General features: G+C 40.8%; 1 protein-coding gene across 3 annotated transcripts in view; it reads left to right on the forward strand.

Moving 5' to 3' along the window:
* Positions 1–13,758, forward strand: part of LOC145770447 (uncharacterized) — a 36,135-nt gene that overhangs the window by 14,217 nt on the left and 8,160 nt on the right. For all 3 annotated transcript variants that reach the window (XM_082582098.1, XM_082582100.1, XM_082582099.1), the window contains exons 4-6: positions 5,781–5,859; positions 6,326–6,479; positions 7,060–7,174. In XM_082582098.1, coding sequence (XP_082438224.1) covers positions 5,781–5,859; positions 6,326–6,479; positions 7,060–7,174 — 348 coding nt within the window. The remainder of the gene's footprint in view (positions 1–5,780; positions 5,860–6,325; positions 6,480–7,059; positions 7,175–13,758) is intronic.

Below are 13,758 nucleotides of genomic sequence, written 5' to 3' on the forward strand. Positions count from 1 at the left end.
CTCCAACAAAATAGCATAAATTTACTAGTTTCGATCATTCCATATCATGATCAACAATACAAAAGCAGATAGATGCAGCCTATAAACTATAAAATGCTGAGTTTTTGTAGCAGTATTGTCAATTTTTTTTATTTAAAAAAATGCCTAAAACGCTGCACTAAGTAAACATGAATATGGCTGGGCTCCTGAACTGAGATGTGGGCCCTCTAACCGGGGTTTTGGAAGTGGTAAAATAGGGCCTTGCGTAATTTAAGTTATTGAATATTGAGCTTCTGCAGCAATATTTACAACATTTTTTCATTTGAAGTAGTCCAAAAAACAATAAACAAACTAAAATGAGTGATAGGGGAAGGGAAGGTAATTTGATACGGAAGGTAATTTGATACACCCCCCCTACAGAAATGTACAAAAAATATTGGTCAAAAATATTGTCATTAGGTGGAAGCTCTGTGAAAATAATGCCTACAAAAATTGCACCATGCAGCTAAATCGTGCTTTTATGGCATAAAATTGTAAAAGTGTGTTTTTTGAGTATTTTTGTAAAATTTTTAACTCATGATTATTTTCGTCTGGAAAATTAAAGAAAAGTTCCTGAAAGATGAAACCTAACTCATTTGACAGTTCATTGATAAGGCTTCAAGGGCACGTCACGTTTTTTTCTGCAATGTGCATTGGAAGGTAAATTGATACATTTTAGTGACGTTTTTAAAATTTCAATTAAAAAAAAGTAACAAACATAGAAAAGTGAAAATGTTTTTAAGAAGTGTGTAAGGGATCAGACTTTCATTTCAGCTTAAAATTAATAGTTTGTGTCACATAATTTTCAGTTAACAGGCAAAAATGTTAAAAGTGTATCAAATTACCTTCCCTTCCCCTACCCTAAACAGCCGCGCCCCTCCGGGTGGTGCGAGGGGCGATTAATATGGCCCATGTTACCCAAGACCATTTTTGATCAAAAACATGTTTGCACTACATAATCACTACAACACTAAAAAAATTAACATTTTTGAAGGGGAGGGCATGGTCCATTGCCCCCCTACGTACGCCACACTTTGTTTATCATAAAAATTTTCAGAAAAGAAGTTACTTTGTCGAACAACTTTATAAACAAAATCAAGTAACATTTTTTTGCTTGTGAAGAAAGGCGTTCTTCCCGGCTATCAGCACAAGGCTGATTACTCACTAGCACAGCGAGCAGCAGTAACGCTTCGCTAACCAGAACGGTGTAGCTTCCACGCTAGCCATAAAGACCTCCAATTAAACGTTTAAGTTATTTTGGCAGCCGATTGTAGCATCGAATAGACAGCGATAGACACGTGTTTCGCCCATGAGGCTGGGCTCATCAGTATCGCACCGTAGTGTTAAACTGTTTTATTTGCATCAACAGCGCACGGGTACAAATAATTGACACGACGAGAGAGCACAAACAAACATAGCCAGGTCGAAGACTTTAAGAAACCGGCCTGCCACACCCCGCGGCGGCGGGGAGCGGCGTGATTTATGGGGTGACGATGCACCCGGAGGGTTAAGTCCACCAGCTTAGGTCGCGAGGGCCAGGCTGGGGAGTCGAGGTACCTGTGGAGGGAGAGTGTGGATCGAAAAACTATATGGCCCGTCCGCAAATTTAGAATGGCGGAGCGGGCCAGGGAGACAGGCTCTTTCTGCATAGCCCAGAAAGAAGCCCTGCGACGAACCGGGCGACCCGTCGTGTGTGGACGCTGGAACCGGCAGTAATTGACCGCCGGGCAGCGCCCACGTCTCCTTCACGCGTCCTCGCGCAGGTACTTTGACTCTTATACCCGGTCTGCCAGTAGGCAGAGCGGATAAAATTGGGGTCTCCCACGAGGAAGAGAGTCGAACCATTTAAGGATAATTTGGCTCTCGTGGCAGACGAATATTCAATAAAAATGTGGAGCAGAGGCTCGATGAATCAATATACTGTAATCAAAAAAAAAAAAAAATATATATATATATAGGTGGGAGTGTAATTAATACTCACTGGAGAAGAGTAAGCTTTCATTCGGCGAGCACGGATGTGCACTGGCCAGACGTTGAGGCAGGTTCGCCCAGCTGGGTCGGGGAGGCTAGCGATCGAAACCAGAGGCACTGATAGGCTGCATTACCGGTAAAAATAGAAAATTGGGGTAGAAGTTTTGAGGCTGCATCGAGTTGATCAGGGGATCGTGTTGATCAATGCATTGAAAGCGGAGCGATGTTGATCCGAGCGGGCAAGAACAGCGTTACAAGGCGAAAGCAGCGTATGACAGTTCGAAACAATTGATTGATTAGTACATAGAGAATCTAGTGAGGATTGAAATTGCTTAATTGCTATTAAACCAGTCTCAAGTCACAATGTACATGAGGTATTTTATTTCCTTCCTTTTTACTTTAGAATGGTTGTTTTTGAAGAGACTGGAGTATCATATAAAAGAAATGGCGCAGGTTTATAGAAATAAGGTGATGACATAAGGTGATCAATTTTAAGCCAATATTGTTATAAGGTTATAACGTCTAAACGGTTTGCTGTCTTGCACGCCCGGATACTTACTGCAACGTTATTGGGGAATAAGTTTCTGATCGCTGATGTCGTCTTTTCTATGACGTAGCCCCTCCACAAGTGAGCCCGGCGTTCCAAGCTTTCCAGACGCGGAAGGATCCTTTGATTGAGAGGGAAGCCACTTTTCTAGCCACCTCTGCTACCCCACGAGTAGGAACGCCCAAGGCCGTCAGAGCTCGAGAGCTCATCGGGGCATAGCTCCCGAGGGAGCCTACGACGAACGGAAGTGACAGGACGTCCCTGCAAGGGCGCTTCCTGTCTTCCTTTATGTTGACACATAACTCGCCGTACTTGTCGTGTTTCCTGTCGGCGGCTTTTCGAAGAGAATCCGCGCCGTTGTCGAACGGACATGTGACGTCACATACGACCGTGACACCGTCAGGGCGTTGCAGGACGATGTCAGGACGCAGATCGGCACCGCCCGCTTCCACGTGCTGTGGAACCGTACTATCTATGGAAAGCCCGGGTTGCCATTCGGCAGGCACATGCCCCACGATCTCCCTTAATACCGAATTGTGTCGTTCCGTGATGACAGTCATCACGGTAGGGCAGTGATTCAATATGTGGGGGAGAGTCTCTTCCGCTTTCCCACACGCACGACACATGGAAGGTAGGTAACGGCGGCCATGGCTTGGTTTTGATTCAAGTGGCATTAGATTCAATCTAGCTTTGTACGCAAATACTCGGTCCGCGTGATCCAGGAGCTCCGGGTGCCGGGTCCAGGAATTTGAAAATCCGGACAGGCAGTGGGCACTGACCGTCTTGCCTTGGTCAGGTTTGGATTCCCACTGTCTCCTCCACCACAAGTCATTGTGTTGATGGAGGGTCGGCACCACTTTTTTCCTTATAGGAGGGGTGATTGTGGAGCTCCCCGCGGCCAACTCAAGGCCGCCATCCGGGCGGGCGGACCAACGTACGTTCAGGCGACGGGTGGCCGCCGGGACACGGCCCCACAGGCTCTCGCCTGTAGGGCACGGTTTAGGACGGGCGCCGTCAGGAGGGGGGTCACTATTCAGATAACTGGCCAGGTGGTCAGTCGTGGGATCTGGAGTGCCGAACCTCAGACAGGCATGACGCCTAAGCTGCCCGAGAGCGACGGCAGAGACAATGCTGTCAGGTGACGTCAGCATCTTGAAAGCATGAGCTAGCGAAAGCGTGTCACTTTCGCGACACAAGTTCGTGATGCCCAAACCTCCCAATGCAGGCTTACAGTAAAAGAACGCGCTGCAGGCCCACTTGGGAAGACGCCACGCCACCTTCAAACACCGCAAAACCAGTCGGTCAAGCTTCAGAAGCTCATACTGTCTAAAGCGCCGCACTCGCAGATGGTATGACGCGGACGGGAGAATGATGGAAGTGAGTGCCAGAAGTTTCTGGCTTGGGGTAAGAAAGGATTTCATCAATAAGGAAATGTGCTTCTCCAGAGTGGAGATGAAGGGTTGGGTTAGGGATGCGTCCGAGGCGTAACCGGTTCGAGCGCCGAGGTATTTATACGTCTCGCCTTTGGGGATGACTCGAATTTTCTCCCCGGCAAGGGAGAAAGGTTTCGGGTCGACCCGCAGACGGGACGCCGACACTTTCCCATAGGAAAGGGTGCCACACTTGCGTGGGTTGAACCGTAGCCCGGACCAGGAAGAGAAGGGTTCAGTAGCAGATAGAAGAGAGATCATCTGCTCGCGATCGGAAGAAACGAGACAGATGTCGTCCGCATAAGCCATACAACGCACTTTGATGTCGTCTTCTTTGGCAGGAAGGTTGTAGCCGCAATCCGTTTTGTCACGGACGCCCCTGAGGAGCACCTCGATGACCAAATTGAATAGCAGCCCAGACAACGGGCAGCCCTGACGGACTCCCCGCCCCACAGGGATACGGTCGGTTTCACCATTGCCGCAGCGGACGGTGCAGGTGTTGTCGACGTATATGTCGGAGATGCACTCAATAAGGTCTGTGGGGGCGTCGAAATGACGCAGGACCTCGGCTATGCATTCGTGCCGGACACTGCCAAAGGCGTTTCGAATGTCCAGAAACGCAACCGACACAGGCCTTTTGCGTGACTGTGCATCCGAGAGGATGGTGTCGAGCATGAACACATGCTCATAGACGCCCTCTGTGGGCATGAATCCCTTTTGCTCTCGGCTGATAACATTCCCCTCCACCGCCCATCGCTGCAGGCGCCGGGCCAATACGGCGGCGTAGATTTTATAAATGTTTCGGCAGATGGAGATGGGCCGCCAGTTGCTGACGTCGTGCAGGTCACCCTCAGGGTCTTTACATATCGACCGCCGCTTTACCAGTCAGTTTAACTCTTATCTTTGTGGAAAGAAAGAGCCAACAAAACCAGCAGGTGCCTGGGGTGGGTTATGTGAAGAAAGGCGTTCTTCCCGCTGTCTATTCGATGCTACAATCGGCTGCCAAAATAACTTAAACGTTTAATTGGAGGTCTTTATGGCTAGCGTGGAAGCTACACCGTTCTGGTTAGCGAAGCGTTACTGCTGCTCGCTGTGCTAGTGAGTAATCAGCCTTGTGCTGATAGCCGGGAAGAACGCCTTTCTTCACATAACCCACCCCAGGCACCTGCTGGTTTTGTTGGCTCTTTCTTTCCACAAAGATAAGAGTTAAACTGACTGGTAAAGCGGCGGTCGATTACTCAAGTGGCAAGAATACGGTGCGATACTGATGAGCCCAGCCTCATGGGCGAAACACGTGTCTATCGCTGTCTATTCGATGCTACAATCGGCTGCCAAAATAACTTAAATTTTTTTGCTTATCAATGTCAAAAAAGAAATACAATCATTGTAGGTCAGTTAATAGCTACAGCAATGGTGTAAGCAGGTTCTCTGAGGGAATTTTTAATATTTTACTGGACAGTAAAACTCCAATACAATCGAAAATTGTACATAACCTGTCAATATGTGATTTAGAATTCACGTCAACGTCATTTAGAACTCGAGTGCACACTGCACACCAAACTTTAGCTCACTTATTCATCTCATGGATCTACATGTAGCCTAAGCCAAAAAAATTTGTAAGTTCTTGAAACATTTATGTGGTGTTTTCAACCTTTGATTTGCTGCAAAAACTTTTGAATCCTGTCCTGATCCTGCTTTTCAGCGAAAATTAAGATCCGGTCCTGATCCTGTGAACATCTTTGTAATGCATTACATAGCAGTGCTGCCAGATGTTGTTTACATCTAGGACTAATCTAAATAAAGATTTTATTCAGCTTACCTGAAGAAGATCCATGTGTAACATATCACAAAATACACAATGTTGCTCCAAGTGCCACAGTGATACCAACAAAGGTTAGTACAATTTCGTGCTGTTGGAATAAATTTAGAGTTGACATATGGTTTCAAGGAATGGCTGCCATAGCACACTCAAACAGCTAAAAAAAGACGTAGAAGATTAAAAAAACATATCATAGTTTTACGAAATTTAGTTTTATAGGGCTTTTTGAAAAATCCCTCATTAAAACTGGGCCATTCAGTTCATAACTTCCATCTGAGGACATTTTCATCATAACAGTGAATCGAGCCGTTACATCAGCGGTCTGACGAAGTCCCTCTTTGGCTGTCTCTTTGCTCAAGCTCATAAAATACAAATATATTATGATTGTTTGATAAAATGACAATAGTAAATTTTTAATAAGAAACTTAAAACTAATTAAATAAAATCCAGACTAGTCTCACTTAGGATTAAAAATTTTATTTCAAAATTCTGTTAAAAGTGGAATTGAACAAACGAAACCAACCGGCTTCCCTTTTTCAGATATTAGCAATGGTGCTTTCTGAAAGTATTTTTGAACCTTTGTCTCACCTTGGCACTGCTTTTAGCCAAGGTTTTGGAAATATGTTTAGTAAAATTCCGGTACAGCTTTGGGCTCCAGCATTCATATTTGCAGCGTTTATTCTTTTACTCATAGGTAAGTTTTTCTTAGCCTGTGCCGTTTTTGTAAAAATACGATAACAGTCTGCTTGACGAAAACAATGTCTCAGCTTCTTAAGCACCATGAAAGAAGGAAAAATCCTAGTAATGATGGAATTGAAAAATAATACTTAAAATTTGCATTAAATCATATAAACCAGGCCTAGATATTAATGATTCAACGCAAGAAGTTTTATGGGAATGGATTGTTTCGATGCTAGGTTTGTTGGCAAGGTAAGTTTAATCAGAAACAACTTTGATTTGAAGTAGGCTACCGAAATAGAGCGAAGTTAGAGCCGAAATAGAGCGAAATCCAAAAAACGGATACGTTACTCAACTCTTGGTGCCACTGTGTACAAATACTCGATGTACTTTTTCGTGAAACGCATGGCTTAATCTAGACAAGAAGAATTTAAAAAATTGCTTTAGAATAGCACAAAAGCTGGCTCCATTAGCCTGTTATTTCGTTTAAATCATCATTCCTACTTCGTTTGAGCACTAACTTAGAGGTATAGGCTATACTATAGATTTGAGTAGATATAAATTACTCAAAGTACTGCTTTTGCGGAATATTTTAGCGGCCTGTGTAATGCGCTGGTTGTCAACGAGGACTTCATCGGATTTGGCAGCTACAGTGAAACGTCAGGAGGAAATGGTGACTCAATTGCAACACAGACTGGACGCCATAGCCAAGTAATTATAGTTTGTCTGGAATATGTGCAACGGACTTTAACCGCAGTCTAAACCGTTGATCAAACTGAATGTCCGAAATGATATTCTAGTACAGGAGTCGGCAGCTACCGGGACGCGGCCGGTGCTGGTCCGTGAGGAATTTGTTACCGAACCGAGCAAAACCAAAACCAAATTGCTACAAAAATTGCAATTTTTTTTATTAACCTGGCTGAAGCTTCTTCTTTTTCTGGCTTTATTCCCGCTTCAAATGGGGTCGCTGGTGTTGATTGCAGTCTTCCACATCGCTCTGTCAACAGGATTTTCTTCCTTCACTCTCACTATTTCCATATCTTCGGTCACACAGCCTCTTCATCGTTTTTTCTGCCTTCCTCTCTTTCTTTCACCAGCTTCCAATTGTCTTATTCTTTTTTCGACATAATCTTCGTCTCTTCTTACTACGTGACCCAACCACTTAAGGCGTGTCTCTCTCAGCTTATCTTCCAGCTCTCTGAATTGCAAACGTTCTCTGAGGATTTCATTTCTTGCTCTGTCCTGCTTTGCCAACACCAGAGACCATCGCAATACTTTTATTCCTGCCACTTGCATTTTCCCTTCCTTTGTTAAATTATATATTTTTTTAATAATTAATAAAACGTTTGCAGCAAAAAATGCTCAAACAAAAAAGAACAAGAATTTCATAAATTTTTCTGATAGCAATTCCGCAACAACACTTCAACAATCGGAAACTTCACTCTGTCAAACTCGGTAACCAGCCCTGCGTCAAAAGCCTCTACAAGTAGGCTATGCGAAACTACAAGGAATAACCTATAAAAAGCTTTGTCCGTCCGAGGCTAAACATTCAACACTAAACCAACGGTCCAACCAAACCGACTTTTCTATCACAGACTATATTTTGTAATTTTTATTTTTTAGGCAGAAAACTGAACTCGAATTCACCACAGCAGCAATTGCACCTCACAACATTACGTCTTCAAATCCTCGTAGTTTTACGATGCTTTCGACAACCCATGATACAACCGAGCAAACTGATCCTGACTTCACTTTAAGAATGTTCGGAACTCATAATCGGTTTTGAATTTTTTAACTTTTGTGGATAAGCGATTGTTGAACGTTAAACAAGTTGAATGTGACGAATGTTAGTTTTAATATTTAAATTTTTTTTAATTTACTCTGTAGCCTATACTGCATAGTGCTTAGCAACCTATTTGCATTTTCTTAAATAATTTAGTTGCAATTAAGTGAGAAAAAAACGTTTTGTAATTTTTGTATAATTGCCTCTTGTGAAAAGTTGAAGACGTTTCATGTGGAATCGCACACGCTGGAAATTAAAACATTCTCCATTCGATAACTGATTGTTAATTGTTTATTTATAAAATCATGTGTTTCTCATTCGTCTATAGCGCTGAAAAAATAAGAAACTTCGAATTTTTCCTTGTTTAACTCTTGCAATGCTTTTTCGTTTTCAAGGAACGAAGATTTGCAAAGAACACGTTTTGAACCTCACCACAACTCTTACTCTTCGCATCCAGTTTTTTCTCAGGTTGACGATCAGCAGCAATCTCGTCGGAGGTAAAGTTTTCTTCTTCATTTTTTGTTTTTAACTTGCCCAGATCTAACTGTTTTTCCTTTAAGAAATTTAGAAGACGTTAGGACATTGTATAAACTTTGCTTGTGCAAACTCGAGCGAGAGTTATGTTGGTTCAAATTTGTTCTTTCACAAATTATACAGTTTATTAAATTTCTATCATTGTCATCATCCATTTTGCTTTAAAGAAGCCTGGTCTTCATCCCGAAACATCAGGGTCGACCAGCTGTCTTCAATTTTCATGTTTTCTTTTGTTATGTTATTTTTCACGGTGTTCCCACGTTTTCTTTGGTCTTTATTTTCTCATTTTTCCTGCCACTACCTTATTCCAAACTATCTTTGTCAAATTGTCCTCATCCATTGGTTAAAGATGTCCAACCCTTTAGAGAAATTTGTGAAATATTTCCCCGCAACAACACTTCAACAATCGGAAACTTCACTCTGTCAAACTCGGTAGCCAGCCCTATGTTAAAAGCCTCCACAAGCATGCGAAACTACCAGGAAAAACCTATGAAAAGCTATGTCCGTCCGAGACTAAAGATTCAACACTAAAACAGCCAAACCGACTTTTCTATCACAGACTATATTTTGTAATTTTTATCTTTTAGGCAGATAACTGAAAATGAATTCACCACAGTAGTCCAGTCGCTGAATGATTTGACCAGGAAAAAAATAACACCAAGCTGAAACTTTGTCAGGAGGTTCGATTGGTGATGTGTAGTCACCAAAAAAAAAGCCCCATGATTCCCCTTTGGGAATAGCGAGTTTTGGCCATTTTTCCATAATGGCCGCAGCCCCCATAAGCCAAAAATTCGAAATCGTCTAAAATTGATGTTTTATACCTCATTCGAAAGATAATTTCATACTGAATCACTTTCACAAAAGAACTATGGTCAAAAAATGCACACATTTGAAGTTATTAGCCATTAAATGCGGACTATAAGGCAGAATCCACCATTAGGTTTTAGCCTGGTGGATTTTTGTGAGGAGTGACAATTAAGCAATGAATTACTCCATGGTTAAACCAGAGCTTACGAAAAAGTGTACAATTTCCCATCCGAAGTTACTCCTCAAACTGATTTAGGAAAACTTAATATATAAACAAAAAGTCTCCATAAAAGTGGGAAATTTAAACCAATCGTAGGTGTAGAAATTCAAAAATTGCTAAATCTATAATTTTTGGAATATTTTATCCTGAATTACTCCCAAACCAACAGTAACATATTTTTGACATTAAAATACACCACACTGAAAAAATGTTGACCGGTAAATAGCAAAATTGTAGAAATTATGTAAAAAAATATGAAAAATGTTCCATATTTTATATTAGAATAAATCAGAAATATTCCGTCCATCATCATCGTCGTTATCATCATCACTTGATTCATAAACTTCGAGTATCTAAAATTAATAACATTGATCTTTATGAAATATTTGATCTGACTGCATGTCACCTGACATATAAATAGTTAAAGTCACTCCATACAACTAAAATGATGGTCACATGACTTGCTTCTGTTGTAATGAATTATGGCATTATACACTTATTTTCAGCTTAATTGACTAAAAGCTTGATTGTCCAAGAAATTAGAAAACATTGAACTGAAGAACTGTTTCACCTCTTTATTTTCACATCCTTCACCATGACAACCACTGCATGCTGCTACACAACTGAGGCCATTGCTTCTTACCTGAACATGTCTTTGTACCACACTGATTCTTCGTTGATTGGCATTTGCATCTTATAACCTGCAGGAGACACTCTGGAGCAACTTTATTGTCCGTCATTATTGGAGAATAATTGTTGTCTTCAAGTTTCCAGCCCCACTCCTCTTCCTTTGACTCTATTTCCCTATTGCTTAAAAATTTCCGTATGGTTACTTGATGATGTGCACGAAGAGCATGGTAATGAGCTGCTCTGCTTGTTGCTGGCATTTTTCTGGTTCCAACACACCTTGGGTTGCCATCTCCATATACTTTCTATCACTATGTCCAAAGTAAAATTAGTAATGGAAGGTATATGAAATAATAACTTATTACAGGGATGTTTAAAAGATCAAGGAAATTATCTTAAATTGCTTCTCTTCTGCGTTAATTACTTAAAATGTTGCACCCTTATTCACAAATGCAATGTCTTTGAGATTCGTGCTAAAATGCTGATTTGTTATGTGGTTCTTTAATTTTCTGTAGGCTACTAGGGTAATATAAAGTGATCTTCAGTGAGAAATACATATGTATAAACTATACAATAACTGACTGAGCCAATACTATTAAAACTAACCTGAGGTTCGTTAAGGTTTCAAATTTCTTTCAACCATACATTGCTACAAAGGTTGGTTCTGCTAACATTGCAATTTGAGCTTGGTCTTCCCAAACATCGCTCATTTTTATGGATAAATCTTTCAGTTCATCAGATGTTTTCACAAGCTTGAGAAAGCTTACTTTTCCTTTTCCAAATGGAGCCGAAACAGTAGGTGCATGAATAAACAGAGGATGCTCTCTGATTGTCTCCAGTGGTGGTGGTACAGTTTTCATGCTCCATCCCTTCTGAGCTCTTTCTTGGAAAAATACAACATCTTGAAAATCTCCCTTCCAATGATAAAGTAACATAATAATGATGTCTGTGTCGTCGGCTACAACAACAATAGGGTTTCGTCTGCTTGCAGAAAGATTGATTGCTGTTTCCACAATTTCATTGTCAGCATCGCCATCACAGTTACCGTAGTTACTTGCTGTCCATCTTTCATCAAACTCTCAGAAATCAGATCAATAAATTGAGCTTTGTTGTGTTCATTCGAAAGAAAACGATCTTGTGTAGCTGGTACAGAATTGATAGACGCCACTTCAACTAATTTGGACACTTTTTACTAGCAGTTTGTCAAATATGTTCATATGACTTTGTACAGTAGAAGCGTATTTATATCCATCAAAGATAACATGAGCAGAACCATACTGTCTTCTAACATAAGATACATAGAGTTGAGCCAATTCAGCGAATGTTGAGTCTTTCAACCATCTGACTCTGTGAAGTAGGGCACCTCCATCAACAACATACAATCTGGTCCAATTACCAACAGCTTCTGTATTATTCATTAGTGCTGTTCTCAAAGCAGCTTTATCAGCTTTCCTCATAAGTCCATCCTTCAACAGTGGAGGAGGATATGGTATCATTTCGAATGAAAAGTAGGCTACTTCTCAACATCGTCTTCACGTTCTGCAATAGCGGCCAGTCTTGTAAAATGAATGATTGGAATGACATTTACGTGTTCCTTGTCTATCTTTACAAAAATTCCAAGTACCTCAAGTGGTTTAATGCAGGTTTTGTGTTGAATAGTTGCAGTTGCTAAATTTTGACCATCCAATGTTTTTTGAATGATTGCTCCTATCTCCTCTGATCTCTCACAATTAACCAAATCTTCTCCAGATATACTAATAGAAACCCAGCCGGATGTCAAGGAATGTAGATGCTCATCAGAAAAAGTAAATGGATTGCGTTGTTCAAGCCAATCTCTAAACATTACATAATCATCATAGTCGCGCTTGCGTCTGGAGTCACCCATACCTATGTGCTGTTCACTTGACTTTATATCTAGTGCGGAAAGCACCAGGCTAAAGCCTAATGGTGGATTCTGCCTTATAGTCCGCATTTAATGGCTAATAACTTCAAATGTGTGCATTTTTTGACCATAGTTCTTTTGTAAAAGTGATTCAGTATGAAATTATCTTTCGAATGAGGTATAAAACATCAATTTTAGACGATTTCGAATTTTTGGCTTATGGGGGCTGCGGCCATTATGGAAAAATGGCCAAAACTCGCTATTCCCAAGGGGGAATCATGGGGCTTTTTTTTTGGTGGCTCCACATCACCAATCGAACCTCCTGACAAAGTTTCAGCTTGGTATTATTTTTTTCCGGGTTTGACCATTTTTTTCAGTTCAGCGACTGGACTACAGCAGAAACTGCACCTCACAACATTACGTCTTCAAATCCTCGTAGTTTTACGATGGCTTCAACAACCCATGATACAATCGAGCAAACTGATCCTGATTTCACTTTAAGAATGTTGGGAACTCATAATCGGTTTTGAATTTTTTAATTTTGTGGATAAAGCGACCGTCGAACGTTAAACAAGTTGAATGTGACGAATATTAATTTTAATGTTTTTAAAAAATTTTAATTTACTCTGTAACCTACTGCTTAGCAACCTATTTGCATTTTCTTTAATAATTTAATTGCAATTAAGCGAGGAAAAAACGTTTTGTAATTTTTGTATATTTGCCTCTTGTTGTGAAAAGTTGAAGACGTTTCATGTGGAATCGCACACGCTGGAAATTAAAACATTCTCCATTCGATAACTGATTGTTAATTGTTTATTTATAAAATCATGTGTTTCTCATTCGTCTATAGCGCTGAAAAAATAAGAAACTTCGAATTTTTCCTTGTTTAACTCTTGCAATGCTTTTTCGTTTTCAAGGAACGAAGATTTGCAAAGAACACGTTTTGAACCTCACCACAACTCTTACTCTTCGCATCCAGTTTTTTCTCAGGTTGACGATCAGCAGCAATCTCGTCGGAGGTAAAGTTTTCTTCTTCATTTTTTGTTTTTAACTTGCCCAGATCTAACTGTTTTTCCTTTAAGAAATTTAGAAGACGTTAGGACATTGTATAAACTTTGCTTGTGCAAACTCGAGCGAGAGTTATGTTGGTTCAAATTTGTTCTTTCACAAATTATACAGTTTATTAAATTTCTATCATTGTCATCATCCATTTTGCTTCAAAGAAGCCTGGTCTTCATCTCGAAACATCAGGGTCGACCAGCTGTCTTCAATTTTCATGTTTTCTTTTGTTATGTTATTTTTCACGGTGTTCCCCCGTTTTCTTTGGTCTTTGTTTTCTCATTTTTCCTGCCACTACCCTATTCCAAACTATCTTTGTCAAATTGTCCTCATCCATTGGTTAAAGATGTCCAACCCTTTAGAGAAATTTGTGAATTATTTCC

Source organism: Aplidium turbinatum, chromosome 5, assembly GCF_918807975.1.
Source record: "Aplidium turbinatum chromosome 5, kaAplTurb1.1, whole genome shotgun sequence".
In the NCBI taxonomy this organism is placed as follows: Eukaryota; Metazoa; Chordata; class Ascidiacea; order Aplousobranchia; family Polyclinidae; genus Aplidium; species Aplidium turbinatum.